Source organism: Neolamprologus brichardi, chromosome 11 (assembly GCF_056152115.1).
Source record: "Neolamprologus brichardi isolate AB-2024 chromosome 11, ASM5615211v1, whole genome shotgun sequence".
In the NCBI taxonomy this organism is placed as follows: Eukaryota; Metazoa; Chordata; class Actinopteri; order Cichliformes; family Cichlidae; genus Neolamprologus; species Neolamprologus brichardi.
The window spans coordinates 29,277,917-29,297,664 of record NC_142114.1 but is presented as its reverse complement, the minus strand read 5'-3'; the positions used below and the strand labels follow the sequence as shown (position 1 = coordinate 29,297,664).

At 40.6% G+C, this 19,748-nt stretch overlaps 1 protein-coding gene across 2 annotated transcripts in view; it reads right to left on the bottom strand.

Annotated features, from left to right (window-relative positions):
• The window catches only part of LOC102775932 (lamin-A-like), a 42,428-nt gene that overhangs the window by 11,028 nt on the left and 11,652 nt on the right, over positions 1–19,748 (bottom strand). For both annotated transcript variants that reach the window (XM_087848511.1, XM_087848512.1), the window contains 3 exons: positions 1,633–1,789; positions 737–862; positions 35–205 (listed from right to left, as the gene is read on the bottom strand). In XM_087848511.1, the coding sequence (XP_087704637.1) occupies positions 35–205; positions 737–862; positions 1,633–1,789 (454 nt within the window). The remainder of the gene's footprint in view (positions 1–34; positions 206–736; positions 863–1,632; positions 1,790–19,748) is intronic.

Below are 19,748 nucleotides of genomic sequence, written 5' to 3'. Positions count from 1 at the left end.
CAGAACCGTTTTTCCCGGGCAGAGAGCAAATTACCTTGGAGTTGTAGGTCTTCTCGATTTCCTCCTTGTAGAGGCGGACCTGCTCCTCGTGCTGGGCTCTAAGGTCGATCAGAGCCTCGGCGAGCTTGCTGTCGAACTCCAGCTGCCGCCCGCTGTCAATCTCCACCATGCGGGTCTCAAACCGACGCTTGGAGTCACGCAGCTCCTGCAGACAACAGAGGCGACGGTGTAAGATACAAACATGTAAACTCAGAGTGGCAGTCCCATCCTTGTTTGCTTTTGTCACACGACTTGTATGAATGATGCTCGAAAAAGATCCGCACTGATGTTTGGTTCATGCACCATAAACAATAATACCACCACCAACCTGCCCTTGTCAATTAATGTAATTGTATTAATTAATTGGTTGCTGTGCACGAATTCTTTGTTCAGAGCTCCAACAGAAAACAAATCAAGATATTCCACATTTGGAAAAAGCACAAAATTGCCAACTTTGGGAAATGAACATTTCAGCTCTTATGGCATCATTATATCTGCTCTTTCTGTGCAGACTTCTATCTGTTCTGCATTACTAGAAGGAGAAGAAACAGCTCTGAGACGGATCTGAAGGGAAACATGCAAAAACAACAAGTAGGTGGTTGGAAGCAAATCAATATCCTGTGGAAAAGATGAAAAGTAGGACAGATTACTGAGACAGCTCTGTAAAAATAGAAGTGCTGAGGTGAAGAGCAGGAACCTCGTTGTAGATGTTCTTCTGGAACTCCAGCTCCTCCCTCAGGGTCTGCAGGCGGTTCTCGGCGTCCACTCTCCTCAGCATCTCATCCTGCAGCTGCCTCTTGGCATCAGCCAAGTTTACTTCCAACTGGAAAGGAGGCACGAAGAGAGAAACCAGATGAGAGAAATGATTTTTAGACGAAGCATGTAAGCACACAAAAAGAACAATACAGAACAAGGTCCAATCTGTGCTGCTTAATCTGTGAGCCTCTCTTAAAGAAAAACCTTCAGTTCCTCGGTTTGGCCAGTAGGTGGAGCAAGGCCACAACCTCAGGAGTAACGTTCATTGATAAAACAAATAGCAAAAGATGCAATTTTGTCTGTCTCGCCTCCACATCCTCATTCATAATCAGCTGCTGGAGGGTTTACATAAAATAAAACTCCACTGGGGTGTTTCTGCTTTGAGATCAGCACCACACAGACAGCCAAAGTGGCTCTGCACTCTGCAAATAGCTTTAAACAATCTGTGCAGGTCTGCAGATATTAAAGAGCGACTCCTGCTTTATCAGTGCAAAATGGGCAGTAAATATCCACGCAGCCTGCACGGACATCTCTCTTTCATTTGCAAATTTCAGGCTAAGCTTCAAACCGCAGTCTACTTCTTTGCCTAGCAAATCGCAGCTCAAGGGGGCGGGACAGAACGCACATTGGTGTTTGTGGGATTTTCCCCATTTGAGACCACGAATACACCACTTCTGTGAGGTACGCTAAACCTTTCTTTCATTAATGTGGAGTGAACTTCTTTTACTTTGATGCTAAAGCAACAGAGTAAAAGAAGAAAACAAACTGAGCAGTAAATAACAAACAATTCAGACTCCATAAAATGAAATGTTAAGTTTGGATAGAAATGTCTTTTACCTTCGCCAGCTGGGCCTTGAGGTCCTTCACCTCTGCCTCCAGGGTTCGCTTCTCCCCCAAGGCAGTGCTGAGGGCAGCATCTTTGGAGTTGAGCAGGGCTTCTAGGTCCCTCAACCTGACCAGAGCTGCCTCCAGGTCAGACTCCTTCTTGGTGTTCCTGTGAAGATAAGGATGACAGGATGTAGTTTGTAGATGTTTTGGTACTTTATGTGTCATTGTTGTGTATTCGAACTGTGCTCATCATATCCCTGCTGATAAATGTACTTTTATTCCCCACAGACAAGCATTTTATCAGCCTTCCTGGAGCACTGCAAGTGGCCGCATCCAGTAGTGAAAAAAGAAGCTAAACAAAAATGCCAAAAACTGCAGTTCCGCTAACCACCACTCGAGGCTTGTGCTGAAAGTGAGTCGATCCCCACAGATTCTCATGTTACACAAGTTAGCTCTCCATCCTCTCATCTAAACACTCACATTAGGTCTAACAGCCTCTTATAATCCAAATCATTTTAAAAAGGTGCAGCTGTGTTCGAGGTGCTGTATAAAACAAAGCTGCCTTGCCATCCATGGAGCAGTTTTTGTAGGTGACCCAAGAAAAAAAGGAGAAATAAATAAGAGAACAAATATAAATGCTTTCTATAAATCAACTTCCACTTAGGCTATCGTCTGTATTTCAGTGGAGAAGGTGAAAGAAGGTCCTCACCACAAATCCTTCCATGTAACAGAAGGTCACAGGCATAACATTAAATCCAACATATTTTTTTATTAGGCCATTTATTTCTCTATGTATTTATTTAGCTGTCGACTGGTTTGTTACCCTCCATCAGTCCATCAGTTAATGCATTTGGTAACTTGCAGTATAGATTTCCTGTTAGCTTCCATTCAGGTTAAAATCTACAAAGTTATAAAAGGAGAATCTGTTCTTTTTCTGTGCCGAGCGATAAATAGCACCAAAGTACACGGCAGCGAGAGAAGCTGTGGATGACACGCTGTGCTGTTATTGGACTCCCAAACTACACATGAACTTCTCTCTGAGACAACCTGTGGCGTTTTAAGAGAACTCGTGTTTGTTCAGAGAGTTGTGTGAGGGGGAAAAATAGAAGAAATCTTGGAACTGCCTGTGGAAAAACTATATATTTCCAGCACAACGTGAAGACGGGGGACGGGTTGGACAGAGGCTCATGCACGACTGAGGAGGAAATGGGCTCCCTATTATTCTATTTGGCCCTGTGGGCCATTCTTCATTGTCACTAATAATGACCATCTGCTGCAGGAGAAGCTTCCAGGCTGCTCACACAGACCTCAGGCCGTTAGGAAAGCCAGTGTATGGAGAAGCAGGCAAAAAGACACACAGATACCCACAGCAGAGTGAACTGACAGATATAAACTCCAAAGTGAAAATGCGTTTATGACGCAGCAATCAATATCCATTACTGCTTTCAATAAAACCCAGGACTTCTTTTTAAGGGGATGAAAGCGAAACTTTGTTTTCCTGAAAAAAAAGAGCCAAAACAATCAGCAGGTCAACCGAAAAAACATGCATCACAGGCAGAAAGCGGAAAACCGAAGCGGATTTAGGGGGGGAAAAGGAGCCCACAAGACTGATTATGTTCAGATTTAAAAATATTTTTTTTAAAAAAGGGAAAAGAAAAAGAAGCAGGAGGAGGAGGAGGAGGAGAGGAGGGCCGCCCAGTTTCTGATGGGCCCAAATCAAATCAGCGTCCTGGCTCGGCCTGCTCACAAACAGACATACGCAGCTCAGGGACTGATTCACGTGCACTTTATCACACGTGCTCTTTAAATAACCCTCTGGGAAAAAAATAATCCTCAAAAATTCTACATCACAACATTTTTTTTATTGTTGCTCATGAACACAGCATTTCATTCTTCATGAACAGCTGATGAATCAAAGCAGATTCTTCACTCAGTTTTCAGATCTGTTGGTTTTTTGTTTTGTTTTTAATATTAATAAAGATATTATTGAACTTAATGTTTTTATAAACATCACAAATACTTGCTGGAGTTAAAAGCCTTGCTCATGGCCAGCTTGCCTTTCTTTGAATCAACCTCTGTTTGATATGACTGCACCAGAGTAGGAAGGAAGAACGATATCGGTTCCTACTTATGTGTTGCAACTATTTGTCATATTTGACTTGTCAAAGAATGACTTCATGGCTCAGGTGTAGTGCAGCACAACATTAACACCTACAACAGTTGTTGGACCAACACAGTTATTGCCTCATTCAGACGTGTCAGTCATCACACAGCTCCAAGCTTCTCCCACTGCACAGATTAGTGACTCGTGTAAAAAGAGACGTGACAACTGCTATAAAACGTCTTAATGGCTTATACTGTTGTGACTGTAATAACACTAATATAGCTTAACAACACGAGGAGGTGCCATGCTCCTCGAGGCTCATTTACTAAAGTCGCTGCTTTATGTTATTGTGGGATATTTTAAATTCACCGCAATGCTCATTAACATACCCAGTGCACGTCTATAAAAGAAAGAAAAATAACCCAAACATGCTGTAATGAGAGAAGGAGACAATGAGAGGTGTGTTTTTCATTTCACTTATAAACTCTTTTGTTTACAGCTGGAGATAAACGTTACCAGAAAGTATGCAGCTCTTTGTCTGGATGTTAATATTTTCTCCAACGGACCGTTTTAACAGTGTGAGTCTGCAGCAGACGAGTGTGTGTGATTGTGTGTGTGTCTGCTGTGACATTCATTAAGGCTAATGGGCCCAGTGGATCAGCTTCAGCAGTGAATTAATGGATAGATGTGCCTCTACTGTATCAACATGCTGCTTTGCAGTTTGTATTCTCCTCGTACATAAAAGAATAAGAAAAGCTTGCAGCTAAAAGACTTGCAGGCCGAGTGTTTGATATTGTGACTTTATGCTATAACTAAATTATATATGAACTGGGGTGATTGTTAAGATGTTGGGTCACCCTGTGCAGCCAAGTTGTCACACTGAAAGTAGTGCTCTTGTTTTGTTCTGGTTTTAATCCCTTGTGGTAGGGCTGCACGATTAATCGTTAGAAAATCGCGATCTCGATTCATACTTATGTGCGATCTTATTTCCAAATGACAACGATTTAAAAAAAAAATAAATAAATAAAAGAAAAAAGAAAAAAAAATTGTACCGCATTTTGATCCGGGACGTAATCTGCATGAAAACAAGCGCTCACTCTTCCCGCTCAACAAATGACAAGGGCGGAGCCTTATACCACGTGATACAGAAGCTGTACCGTGTGATGCTAAAATTAGCAGGGAAAAAACAACGGAGAGCACGTCAGGGATGACGAGAAAGTGACAGGAAAAAATCCGTCCCGGTGTTGTGCCAAAAAGTGATTTCCGGTATTTGCCAAAAATTGATTGCTCGTATTTAAACGGCTATAAGTAACTTGTTGGGCTATAATATATGAAACATATGTCAAATGCATCCCTCATGGATGACATAAAGTCATATTGAGCCACAAACAACATTCGTGTAACAAGGTAGAAGCCGCAATCAGTTTTTGGCAGCGACTTTTATATAACCTTTATTTATGCAGTTAAAAAAAATCTCATTAACATTAAAAATGTCTTTTGTAAGAGTAAGCTGGCCAAGAGGACAGCAGAAAAGGCAGCAAATATTACAATAGTTCTGTAAAAATATTTTAAGTAGGAATAAAGGACCGGATTGGTTATAATGTAAGTACAATAACACAGAGTTGTAAAGATACTTGAAAAACTGATATTTTTTTTAATTCTATATATAACCCCTTTGTAAACCCTGTTCACCGAAGTCTATTTATGAACATACGTAAAGATATTACACATAAAAAATACGCAGAAACATTGGAAATCAGTTTTTGGCAGACAATCACTTTTTGGCACAACACCTGTCAACCACCCAAACATCAATAACGGGAACCTTATACAGCACCCTACACCCGTCGACCTCCCGCAGGCACAAAGAAATTACGGAGGCTATTACTTATCAGCTGACCAAAGATATGGCTCCATCAACACTGTGCAAAACGAGGGATTTTGGAAAATGATCAACACCCTAGACAAACGCTACACAGTGCTGTCCCGCAATTATTTTTCTATTGTTGCACTACCTGCTCTATACACGCAGCGTCGAGCAACGGTGGAGACGGAATTTCAAGCAGTACAACATTTTGCGGCAACAACAAAATGTGAGACATTTATTGTTTTTATGTTTATTTATTGTTTTTATGTTCAGTCTCAACTGTTACGAAGTTGATGTGCAGTTAATAAGTGCAATAAATATTTATACTGGGAAAGAAAATCGTGAGAGAATCGTGATCTCAATTCTAAGCAAATAAATCGTGATTCTCATTTTATGCAAAATCGTGCAGCCCTACTGCGTAGACACAAATAAAAGCAGGTCAGTGCTGACAGCATCCATGCTGATGTTTTAAAAAAAAAAAAAAAAGCAATGATTTTTTTTCCAGTTTGTTTGTTTTTGAGATCCTGAAAATCAAAAAATAATAAAAACAAAAATAATTTGACATAACAGATCCCAGCTCCCTGATATCTGTAAATGGCATTTAAATGTTGATATGAGTCAACAAAGCCAATAATGGCTCGGTATATTTTGAAATGTATAAAACGCATTCAAATAAAATGTTTGATTAAAAGGAGAAAACAGAGAACAGACGTTACAGAAAAAGAAAGCATTTTTAAACTGTACAGTTTGACTACGTCCATCCCTCCTTCCAAAGAAAGGTTCTTTCTTGCAAACAGCTCAAATTCCTGACATTCACATTCCTTCAAGCAGACACTAAATAGGGCACAGCAGGGGGAAAACTCAGGAGGTCACGAGCACGCTCCATCCATCATGTAACGTACCGGTCCGTGGCTTAACCCCTCAGGACCTTCCTATAAAAAGGGAGACCAGCACCAACACGGACACACATGTGGTGGTGTTGATGTTTTTATTATTACCTCCCTCATATGGTGTCCTTACTGTATGGATGGAGGCATACACACCCAAACCAGGCCAAAAGGATTGTTTCTAATCAAAACAGTTCAAATGTATGTTCTTGATCACGGTTACGTCTTGTTTGATTGTTATTGATTTAACGATGGACCTATTTTGTCTCTGATAAGCTGACTACATGTGAATGCAGTGTCCTTTGACTTTCAGTCACATCCAGCCAAGATGCTCAACCAAAGGTTTCAAAACGTGACCAATGGCTGATTTCACCGTGTCGCCATCTTTTATATACAGGCTGGAGATCAAAGTCTGCAGGCTGGATGTGGCAGACTGAATTTAATCCCATCTACTAGATAATCGAAGGATACCCCTCACAGGCTGAATGAAAATTTCTGCTGGTAGCACTCTGAAGCATTTCTGTACAGAAATTTCACAGTAATCCGATTGCTGCTGAGATACTTCAGTGTGAAGCAAAGTGGTGGAGTGAAAAAAACATACAGACACTCACGAGAATCCCTAATGGCTTGGGAAAACCCACTTATTTAATTACTTTATAGCAGCTTCGGTACTGTGCAACGCTTTGAGGGACTAAACCAAAAACTCACAATAGGATCGCATTCAATAATGGTTTTATTAAATGAGTATTGTCAGTGGCTTTGAACAGGGAGGTGCAAAGGTGCACGTTTGTCTGCGAAACTGCAGCTACTACTAATTTACTCACATTTCTCTGAACGTAAAGACTTTGAGCACAATTTCATCTTTAAATAGGCAAAAAGGCACGTATGTGAGGTAAAGAACGTGTGAGCCGTTTGCACTCTAACCTCACTTCCTATTGTATGAACTACAAAAGAAAAAGGAACTAAGTAATTATTTTACTATAAGTCAGGAACATTAGGACGCAGGATTAAATGGCTCGACTGACTCATCCTGACTACAGTTATTATAGTCAAACTCTAATCTATGAACTACAATTAGATAAAGTGAAACAAAGAAATATATAAATAAATAAATTACATTAAATAAATAGAATGATTTTATGAATTTCTTTAGTTTTAGTCTTTGTTAGTTTTGCTATTTTTTTCAAAGCGACCTGTACAAGCAGGTTCTCATGGATTCATCCCTGCTTATAAATAATGATTTGAGTGCATTATAACATCAATTCTGAACTTTTTACATCTGCAGAAAAATGAAAACAAAACTATAATTCTATGTAAAAATTTTTAAAAATGCCAAAAGTTCCACTGACATGAATGAAAAGTACAACTAAAAACATTTTTAATGGTAAAAACTGAACTAAAATGAGAAAACCCATCTGGGAAATTAAGTAAAAAGAAACTGAAGTGAAAATAAAAATTGCAAATTAAATACACTCCAATAACTTTGCTCCTGGGAGGTAAGATTGGCACCTTGACTATAAGCAATTTTTTAAACTGAGAAGTTCTGACACACAAAAAGAAATGAAAATATTGCAAAAGCTGTTTCCCCCTGATGTAATCACAAACTGGAATCAGAAGATTACAAAACGCATCTCAACGATGCGCTTCTCTGACTGGGACATCTCCAGGATGCTGTTCCTGGACGTCTGCTAAAACAGCCAGCGCTCCCTGTGGAGAATGGAAGAGCATAGGAAAACCTCATCTGTGCGGCTTTGTGGAGTTTAAGTGTTCTGCAAAGCAAAAATTGCAAAAATTACGAGTACGTGCATCTGTGGACCCAACGTCTGTATACACAACCTCAGTGTGTACTAATGTGAAATGTGCATGCCGGTCCCTCCACGTTCATGTGCGACCTGTCGTGTGGGCTATTCATGCAGCCGTTTGCTCAGAATTACAGGTTCATATAGAAATTAGACACCAAACACATAAATATTCAATCTCTGAAGACTCAAATTGTTCTCAGGACACATGTGGAGAAACTCAGCAGTTATTTTTAGGAAACTTATAATTAATGTTTACAACATCATCAGCAGGGGAATAAGCAACGTGGTACTGATCGAACAGGTGAGCAAACAAATGCAGATTTGATTAAAATTAAAAGTTTTATATTCTGCACAGAAAAAATGAATTAGATTTAGCTAATTAGCTTTCTTCTTGTCTCTAGAAAGTAAAACACTTCTTTTTATTTTATTCCACACATTAATACCTACAGCCTAAAAAAAGAAAGGGAAAACATAAAATTGTAAAAAAACGGTATTGTTTACGTTTCAGCTCTTTGGAGGAATTTCATTACACATGATTTAAAACTGGCACATGCTGAGGCACAGAGACAAAATGGGAGCTTTTCAATGGAGTTGGTGTGAGATGGGGGAGAGTAGGAGATGGTGGTGTGAAATGGAAATACAAAAAAGACTGAGACAACAAGAAAAAGAGAAAGAGGGGGAATAATGGAGACAAGAAATCTGAGGAGGAGAAGGAGGAGGAGGAGGAATGTGCTGGCTCCGCTCCGAGCCTCGAGGATGACTCACAGCTATCTTTGTCCACCCCAGTAACAAGAAACGAACTCCGCCTCACGGAGTGAAAGAGAGAAAAAAGCCCGCCGTGTCTCTCCCTCCTCCCCTGTTTTGCTATGCCGTTGCCACGGCAACCAAGGCCTTGTCGTCAGGCCTGCTAGCGTGCGCATTTCCAGCACGCTGTGGACGCGGTGGAATAAAAAGGTGTAGAGTTTTCTGTGCAGCTTTTCAACACACCTCGGGACTTTGAGCGTGGTGCTTTATTGCGTGCAGCCCTGAAGGAAAGTCTAACCTTCTATTCCTACAACATATGAAGGAAAAATGACCAGAGCCAGAAAAGAGGCTATACAAAGACCTTTATGAGGCCTATAAATCTGGAACTGAAATTTAGACATTTTATAGAAGAAACACATTTAAATATGGAAAGAATTTGGTTTTTGTGGTGCAGTGCGCAAGATGCAGCACAAGCAGTGTTTCTGTGTGTCGCTTGTAATTACTAAAAGAAGGCAGAAAGCTCAGAAACTAAAGCCAAAGCAGAACCTGCAGTACCTCCAACAGCCACTTGAGGCTGCTCTGGAGATTTTTTAATTTTCTTTTAAATTAACAAATTATACCCCAGCTGGGGTTAGTCAGGCATTATTATGGTTGTGAGAGTTAGCTGTCTGCTAGGCTTCAAGTCTCACTTGTACTTCCTGCTAAAACAACTTTTTGGCTTTTAATTTGGCTCCTTCGGCAGTTGGTGGGTGAGCACCAGCTAACAAAGCTAACACTTTTTATTCTATCTTTTATTTACAGTTTGTAGTGTGTAGTAAATAAAAGCTAATGCAAGTTACCCATGTGTGCAGAACGTGCTGTTTGAAGAGACAAAATATTTGAGACTGTACAACTTCATTGTCTAATCTGTCCATGAACTGAGCCGCCTTTGTTTTTCCTTCTTTGCAGTGATCTGGCAGCCTGGATCATTTTCCTGGCTGCGCCCAATCAGATTAAAAGGTCGGGGGCCTCCTCATGCAACCCTTTCATCCATCCATCCAGTTCTGAATTTGTGGTTTCTGTAGTATTGGAAAAATTTAACAAAACAAAAAAAAATCCATAACATCTGTTTCCAGAAAGTCTGGCTTTCATCGGCTTGTAGCACACTCTGTTTGTGTTCATGTTTAAATTAATGACACAAAATCAAACTGTTACTAAACTCAAAAAACCTTTAATGTTATTTTTCTGTCATTTGTGCTGAAGAAAAAAAATATCCATAAGCTCTTCAAATTCCTCGCAGGAAACCTATCCAACATATTGCTTCTCTGTAAAGTAGCTGCAGAGGCTTCAGACAGCAGCATGCACACACCGACAGCTGGGAGCTGCTCACTACGACTGCAGTGTTTACAGGAGCAGCTCCCCTGCAGGAGTAGGGGCTTCAGCGCTTTGCTGCAGGAGGAAACCCACTGAGGTTTTCCCTGTTTAAACCACCAACTTATGCAAGTGTCCACCGAACTATATGGTATGCTGCTATATAAACACACAAACACACCCCCTTCTGCAAAGCTTGCTAAGGTCTGTGTGGGTGGGGTTTCCTGATGACTCACTGCTCAAACACAGAGGAGAAATTGGGGGGCAGGAGGAGGGGGATCTTCTACATTCCCTATAGGCCATCTAAAATGTTCCCTTTTCTTTTTATAGCCCAGTGTTTCCTTTTTCCAGCTTCACCACGTTTAGTTTAGCAATTCACAAAGCCACTTTGTGTGGAGAGCACTGTGGGGAAAAGGTGACTAAGAGGAAGGCTGGTGAATAATGAGGCACCAGGAAAACATGCCTGAGTATAGCATGATCCTCTGCTAATGGCCTTTAAAATAAAAACACTTTTTATTATAGCGCCTGTATCCAAATGTGCTTTTGGTTATGACTTACTTTCAGAAGTCAAATGTTAAAATAGCAACAAATAAAAATAAATAAATTGTTTTGTTCAAACAAAATTTAACTGTGCATAAATTATTCTCCAAAGGCGACTTAGTCATCACAACAACCAGCTGAATCCTGGCCAAAGTTAAATCGTTTGAAGTTTCCTGCATCACCGAGGAAACAGTTTCTCGGTTATACAGCACAAAACAACACGCAGGTAAAAATCTAAATAAAGCCCAATTTCTGCATTTAGCAGACATCAAAGAGTCGTCTTCATTTCTAGTCTTGTGCACAATAGAGCTGCCACAAATGATTATTTTGATAGTCGACTAGTCACCGATTATTTTTGCGATTAGTCGACTAATCAGATCATCATCCATTGGACATAAAACGTACAGCTTATTGCACCAGCAACATCTGCTCTTATATAACTATCATTAGCTTACAGCTTTAAGTGTTTAATGTATGTGCTAACTAAAAATAAAGACAAGATGATAGTTTATTAAATGTTAATGAAATTTGCAGATTGTTTCGGTGAAGTTTAATAAACTCCTTGCTATCTAAAATATAACAGGACACCGGAGTAAATTCTCGAGCATCTCACACTTCTGATAATCAGCTGTCTGCTTGACGTTTATTCAGCTGTGTAAAAACTATAACTTTAATCTCAGCCAAACCGATTTACTCAGGAACAAATAAAATACTAAAAAAAAAAAAAGCCAAACAATAACATTTTTAAGTTATCTAAGTGACTTATATATCATGTTTAACCTGAGTAGTGAAGGACGGCGGTGGGTTTGAAAACGTTTTGCCGGGAGTCCGGTGTTGTCACGGCTCTAGTTAGCCTAGCCCCCGGCTAGCTATCGAGCTAGTGGCTAACAGACGTCTCCGAAAACGTCGGAGCGCTTTTGAAAATATGTGGTGTCTTGATAAACTGAGCAGATATTTGAGGTTTACACAGCTACATTCTCGCCTGAAAATATGTTAAACGTTTATTTTGTGACCCAGAAAGAATAATAAGAGTAATATTAAAACTAACTAGCTGCCGCCATTGTTGGAAACTGAGCTGGGCTGCGCTATGAATTCTGGGACAGAGCTTCTTCTTCTTCTTCGGGGTTTAACGGCAGCTGGCATCCTTGTACATGCAGTGCTGCCATCTTCTGTGTCAGTCCGTTATTACACTCTTAAATCCTACTACTTATTCCTGCGTCTTTTGGGATCTTACAAAGCTTCAAACGACGCGTCGACTATTAAATTAGTCATCGACGATTTTGATAGTCGACGTAATCGTGACTAGTCGACTAATCGTGGCAGCCCTAGTGCACAATAACTTAAAGTGTATAAACGGTAATTACAGTAAATCCACATTTAAGAAGCTGGAATCTATAATTACAAATAATCCATCAACCCATAAACAATTTCATTCTTCTGCCTTACATCTCTCACTGACTGTCATGATGGCGGCCTTCCTGGATGTGAAGCAGTGTGTGTGAAACTGCATCCTGTACTCATCCTTAAAATAAATCAAAACCTTAAATATTTTGCTCATTTAAATGAACTACAGATCAGCAGAAATGCTGTGGTGGCTGAAAAGCCAGCCCAGACATGACATGACCTGCTGAGGTAACCACAATGAGCTGAACCACAATCACATAACATCAGATATGGTAAAAATGGCAACAATGCTAACACAGCACCTATCATTTACTGCCACTCATCTGCCACTCTGTGGCTGTGAGCACTGAAACTATGTGCTGCTACACCCAAATGAAAAATGCACCAGTGCAACCAATGTAAAAAGTTAGGACTGGAGGCCTGGGTTATTATAGGCTTATAAAACACTAATTGTGGACACGCAAATGCAACTTTGAACTGGTTTGGCTGCATGTGTGCCGTGTGTGCGTAACCAGACGGTGATCTGACACGTTCACACGTGTCGCAGAAGAGTTTCCCTGCAGGCTCTGAGATGATATCAGATACGACGGTTGTGAGAACCTCGAGTGTGGCCTGTGAAACAACAAAGAAAAACTCTGCAGCCTTCAGCCTGATGGTTCGAGTCAGCTCTGCAGCATTTTGTGAAACTTTCTATTGCTGCATTTTTCAGTGAAACAGGCTGGTACTTGACTGTTTCCTGTGTCTCTTCTGGGATGAAGAACACAATGACAGGGATTGTGTGTGTGCGTGTGGGATAAATCAGCAGAAACCGTCAACAATGCGGCCTTTGCCAGAGACCGCCCGTTCGTATCCACATGTGGCAGATGCAAACAGAGTTTTTAGTGTTTGCTTTTTCACAGCAAAGCAAATGGTGACCACGGCTAATCGGCTTCAGAGAGCCGAGAGACGTTCTCTCGCATCGAACTCGGTTTTGTTTGAGCTGTCACCAAAGCGTAATTTGCACGCAGAAATGAGTTCCACGCACTCGCTTTGTCTGATTCGTGCCTGCAGAAATTTGCATTCGTTAAAGCTCAAACACACCATCAGTCAACAAATGAAGAAAGAGAGCGGAGTCCCGCCCGTCGACAGAGTCTGTTAGAAAGTCTGTGTGTGAGACCGCAGACACCAAAGAGCACATGAAACACCTCTTGTTCCCCTTTGCACGATTAGGACATGACTCATCAGTGGGTGAGTCAGACGCTGGTCGCTGCTCTTTGTGTCAGCTTTTACGCTAACTCCTCACTGGTGTTGAATCAGAACAACTCACACGATAAAGAGCAACGCTGGTACACGACTTTCAGGGTTTTTTGCAGCCATCATTAAACAAAAAGCTAAAGAGATCTTAAGAAAAGATTACGAAGAAGCGTTCATGTTTTTTACTATTCAGCACTTCCTGTTAATCGGACCTGTTAGACGTGTGAATTCCAAGTAAAATAAATAAATAAATAAATAAAATCACAGCAGTCCTCCTTGATTAGCTTGCAGACATTCATTTAAGTTCTGACAACAGGTTAAAGTGCTTTGACTAAACAAGACGATCCTGGTGCTTCACAAGACTTCTTGCAACAAGTCGATCAAACACTTTATTGCATCCAGCCCGAACTGTGCCACAGTTATCATCCGGCTGTGTCCCATTTTAAGTAAAAAGAAAAGTCTCAGCCTCATATAGGCATCAAGTTGTAACAGCAGGCTGTTTCTAGTTGCTTTTCCAGCTAGAAACTCCAGAAACCTGAGACGACAGCTATCGTTAGCTTTGAGCTAAATAAAACCCATGTGGACTTAATGAGTCAGGGTTCTGTAGCTTGTGCTAGCGTTTCAGCGGGTAAAAAAGAAAGAATTTATTCTTGGAGTAAAACCAAGTTGAGGTTGTGGGACGAGTCTAGCGACTGGGTGCTCTCACGCAAAACAGTAAGAGGCTGGTACTGTCGGACAGGAAACGCAGGAGCGCTCGCTGCGAGTGTGCAACAGATCAAAGTGACAGAAAAGGAAGAAAAGGCGGGTTTGCCTCAGGAAGACTCAAGTAGTGCCAGGTGAGCTCTGAAAAAACAACTCTGCTTCCAGTGATTGTGTAAACTCTGATGCTAGCAGGCCACACCCATGTGCCACAAGTTACAAAACACAAACCAAAACATGCAAACTATTTCCCAGTTTGCCAGAAACGTGTTTGTAAAAAAATTTAACGGCCACTTCTGTCACACGCAACAATGCAAAAGCATTTCACACGTATGGATCACAATTAATGATACTTTTAAATGAAACTGCTCAGCTTCTTGAACAATGAGAGCACTGCAAGCTAAGATAAACAAAATCAAGATGGCAAAGCTTGGCTTCCAGTCAGTCCTGAGTCCTAATAAACAAACGCAGCAGTTAATGCAGAACATATGAGCCCGATAGTTGAACGAGATCCCTCACAAACTCAGCGCCCTGCTTAGATTAAACAGCACAACTGCTCCAATTTATGTCAGAGAAAATGAGATTTTACAGGTCTGGAAACTGAAACATTGTTACATAAGTAACCAGGTGGGAATGGAACAGTGTAGGATGAAGAGCGGCCACTCAGTCTACTTCCCAACGGGAAAGTCTTTGGGCAGCGAGAGAAAGCGAGCTAGAGACACAAAGACAGAGAGCGAGAGACTCTTTGGTGTCTCACCATCTTAAAGCGATTTAGCCTGTCCATGTGCGAGTGACTCATCGAGGGTTTGGCTGCCTCCGCAGGCTCTGTGGAAACTAATTCTATAAACATCACTAAAACACACAGAGTACGACAGCCTGCCAAAATCTCAGTTTGGTACCAAGTTCTGGTCCACTGAAGTCCAAGGCCGAGTCTCTCATTACTCGCACACCAATAAAGCCAGCAGAGCTGCGTAGAGCGCCGTTCAGCACATTTACAGGCCTACTGCATCTGTTTTCCATCACAAAGTATTCTGCAGGGGCCCGAGAGAACAAAACACCAGCACTCACAAGCTTCATCTGCAGAATATCTGCATCAGAAAAATGCAAATTTGCAAGAAGTTTGTCACTTTTATGATTTATGCGATTACACATTTATGGCATTTTCCTACTTCTGAAATTAAAAGTTATGAAGCTTCATATCTGGGATTTGGGAGACTAATGATTTCACTGCTAAAGCATAAAATATGGTTTTGTCAAAGTCGCTGGCACTGCGTAGCTGTCCCTTCACTTCAGCCCACCACACACTAGAGTTGGCAGTACTGGGATGCTCATAAATACCCGTCAGCATCACGTTTAAATGCAGGACAAAGGGTAAAGTTGTTGAAACCAAACCAAGATCTTTCAGTTTTTAGTGCCTCAAACAAATCAGAGTGAGTCAAAAAAAGCAAAACAGGAAGTGTGGCTGTAAACAACCACACCTACAAACTCTACTCTGGCTCTTTAAGCCTCTAAAGGTGACTTATGCTCATATCCAGCGATGCATTTGCACTCTTCTGCTTTGCACCATTCACAGTTCAAACTAATCGTGTTTATCATTATACTTGGTGCAGGTCCTGAGCCAAGCCATTTTAGCTCTCTTCCCCTTTTAAGGGCATGCTTCCTTTATACCAACCTTCATCTGATTGGCTGCCCCTCCAACAGAGTGTTTCGATTATTTCTGGCTCAGCGTTACGAAACACATGACAGAAACACAAAGGATCCCAAGTTTTCTTTTTCCAATTTATGAAAAAAAAACCCCCACTTTATTCAATTCAATTAAATTTTATTTATATAGTGCCAAATCACAACAAAAGTCGCCTCAAGGCACTTCATAGATACAGAGAAATAAGGTTAGCACGTTGTTAAAGCAGGCCATACAAAAGGCGTTTTGTAAGTATTTCTTTCTTTTTTTTTTTACTTTGGATTAATCAATAAGGAAAAGTGTAAATTATTGGCAGAGCTGATGTTTCTCCTGCTTTTCCCTGAGCGTGTAAATATGACAGAGCTGAATATAGACTTTAAACGTTTACACCTAAATATAAAAAGCAAGTCAAACACACAGGTTTGTGATTAATCACACTAAAAAATAAACACATAAATCTCTTAATCAAAAGCAAGTAAAATTAATCAAAAGCTACTCCTGCTGTTTGAAGTCAGCTTAAATGGAAATGCCCCTAAACGACTACGTCTCTTTAGGACAGTTCAGGTATAAATGTTTATGACTCTCGGGCATTTTTGGGGCGTCTTCAGAGCTGTGACACAGCGACACAAAGAGCTGCATGATCCAATTTACATCCCTGCTGGAAGACACCCAAAATCCTGGACTGCTCTCCGAGCTCTTATCTGCCCGGCATGACTCAGTGTGACAGACGATTGTCCGCCGTCACGTAATACAAGCTGAGATCATCACGAGGGAACGCAGGGCTTCCCCCTCGAGGCAGCCAGAAGAACAGAGGAAGATGTGATCAAACGGCATGAAAAAAAGATGTCGAGCAGTGAAATGTGCTGCGGGTGCTGGATGGTGGTCCGCTGCCCGCTTCTGCCCTTAATACAGCAGAAAACCTTTCGTATTTTTTTTTAAAAAAGGTTTCTGGAGAGATGGATTTGAGAATTAAATGATTTAGATGCTTTTATATGACGAGTTAAAATGTCTGGTGTAACAAAAGGTCCACTGATGCAGTGATTATTGAAGCTCATGATGGAGATGGTTCGTAATGGCAGCTGCGATGGTGTAATGGTGATGCACTCAATTATGAATGAAGAGGTCAGACCTCGTGCTTCTCTTTGTGTCCAGACACATTCGAGAACTCCAAAATGGGTTTTTCCCGAAATTTAAATAGTGACATGAGCATCAAAACCCTTTAAAAAAATAAAATAATCCTGCTCTAACCTAATAACAGCACGTTAATGCCATTAATTAGTAACTAGTCTCCATAATCAGTCTTTAAGAGGTTGGGAGGGGAGTTTTGGGTCTTATTATAATTTTCAATTTTATCCTTTGTGTTTTGGGAAAAGCCCAGTTATAAATTACTGCAAACAGAAATGTTTAAAGCATTTGATGGTTTTTGTTTTTTGTTTTTTTTTATTACATTGTGCATTTTCAAACCTTGGATAGTTTTTTCCAACATTTTTCCTTAGCTGAACATTTTAGAAATTGCAAGGAACATTGAGAAAATATATATAGAGAAAAATCAGCCGCAACAACCACACTTTTAATATTGAAATCATTTAAAGTAACGATAATAAAGATAAAATATAGTAAAGATAAAAGAAATAAAAGAACTTTCTGTATTTTTGAAAGGATTCGTCATTTTTCTTTATTCTCAAAATAAAAATTAAGTCAAAAATGTTGAGAAAGGAAAACTGCTGTGGTCATCACATCACCGACTGGCTTCATTCTCTACTTGTTAATGAAAAATATGATTTAATGATGATTTTTTTTATTAGGTTTGACTATAAAAACAAAAAAAATTCAATTTATTCTCCACATTTGAATTTTCAGTCTAAGAATCAAATAAAATAAAATACATCTTCCACCTCACGAGCCTCCTGACAGGCTGCTGCTCATTCAGCAAACCAATCGTTTAATGATGGCGTTTCAAGCAGACAACTAAAGAAATTAAAGGCCCTGAAAGGCGGAATGATCTGGAACACATGCTCTTTTCCATTTTAGGAAGGAACTTTTCCAGCAAACATTTTATCTCAACAAAGCTGACAGGAGCAGCTTGAATGGATCCTCCTGTTACACGTCACCCATTAATAGAGCGGATGTGTAACACGTTACCTTAGCGACAGGTTCAGAATTTACCCCGAGATAAATATAGAAACTTTACTCACGCGAACTCAAGCTGTGACTAATATTAGACGGCTTCCTATGACGTCCGATACTTGAGCGGGCTCCCCCTTTCACTTCTCGTTTTCTCCTCACAGGAGAGAGTTTGGTCAGATATTGAAAAGCTTCTGTTTATCACACTGTTGTTGCTCAGGGTGCTGCCGTGTACTGTGCAGCTATGTGACATGTTGCACAGGGGAAAACAACAGCGCCGGACTGCAGTAAATACAGCTTTGAATCTAAATGGAGCGTAACAAGGAAATGTAGTTTATCAGAAAATAAACAAACGTCTGAAACATGCACAAGTCATAGTTCATAATGCAGCAGGCAAATTGTAAAAGAAAGTATTCACAGTCGAGGAAATGGGATGTGTGATGTGATAAGTGCATTTCCTGCAGTGCAGTCTGATAGCCGTTCATGTCATAGTTGCGCTCAACGTTGCACATCAGTGCATGAATGCAGTGTTCGTGCATCTGCTGCATCTTTGTATTGTAGCTTCAGTCTGCAGCTGCTCCTAGACGTGCTCAGCCACGTCTGCTACAGTTTATTTAATCGGTTTTTGTACTGTTTCAACAGACCGCAGAAGAAAAAAGACGTCTGAGCGCTTCTTCAGTGTCTGCCACACCTTCACACACATCGTTCAGACAGGTGGGGCAAACTCCTCCGTGGAAAATCCCTGCTTTGTGTCTGATCCTGAAAAAGGACTTAGCTATTTACTTTCAAATGCTGCTCTGGAGTCTGAGCAGCTCAAAGTTGAGTGTTTTAAAACATCTGTTAAAAATGGCTGCTGGTTATGCTGGCATACAGCTACAGCTACAATCAAGCCTGTGCGTGCAGAGTGCATTTATTTATTATTTTTTCTAGTTTCATTTCTTTCCTCCACACTTGGATTTACTTTTCATTTCACTCCACACTAAAACCAAAGGACGCTCCCAGAGATCCTGTGTTGATGCTATTATGTTGGGACAATAGTAGGTGGTGTTTCTTTAATGTCGTGGCCGATGGGTGAATATAAACCTTACGTCATTACAGTTGACAGTGTTTAAAGTTGCTTCCATATAAACACTGAAAAACAGTTTTGTTGGCTGTAATAACTCCTCCTGCTCTTACAGCAATACAGGAGAAGAGCCTTCGTACTGTGGTGAGTAATCATTAGTAAAAATGAGCTTTATGAGGTTTCATTCACTTAAGTTTAAATCCTCTTTGTGTTTTCCTGCAGCAGACCAAAAACCTGACGCTTATCGATATCAACTTAACTCAGATGTTGTTCAGTGTTAAAACACAATTCCAGTGTTTGTCTTGTCAGTTTCCACTTGAATGGCATTCTGCAGCAATCTTTTAATGGATAACCGAAGTAAGAAGTTCAAGAGGACAATCGTGGATATCTAACCTCAGGATTTATGACTGTATTTTGTTGCCTCTGTGAAACAGCTATAAATAAAGAGCTTATTATATAAATGCTTAGATTAGTGGAGTTTGCATAGCAGCAAAGCTAAAATAAAACGTAATATGATGACCAATAATTCCTTTATCAGCCTGGTTAAGCATTAACAATGACCCTGCAGTGACACCCTCATGCAAACAGCTAGACTTTAGACTCTACATGAGACAACGCAGGCGCAGT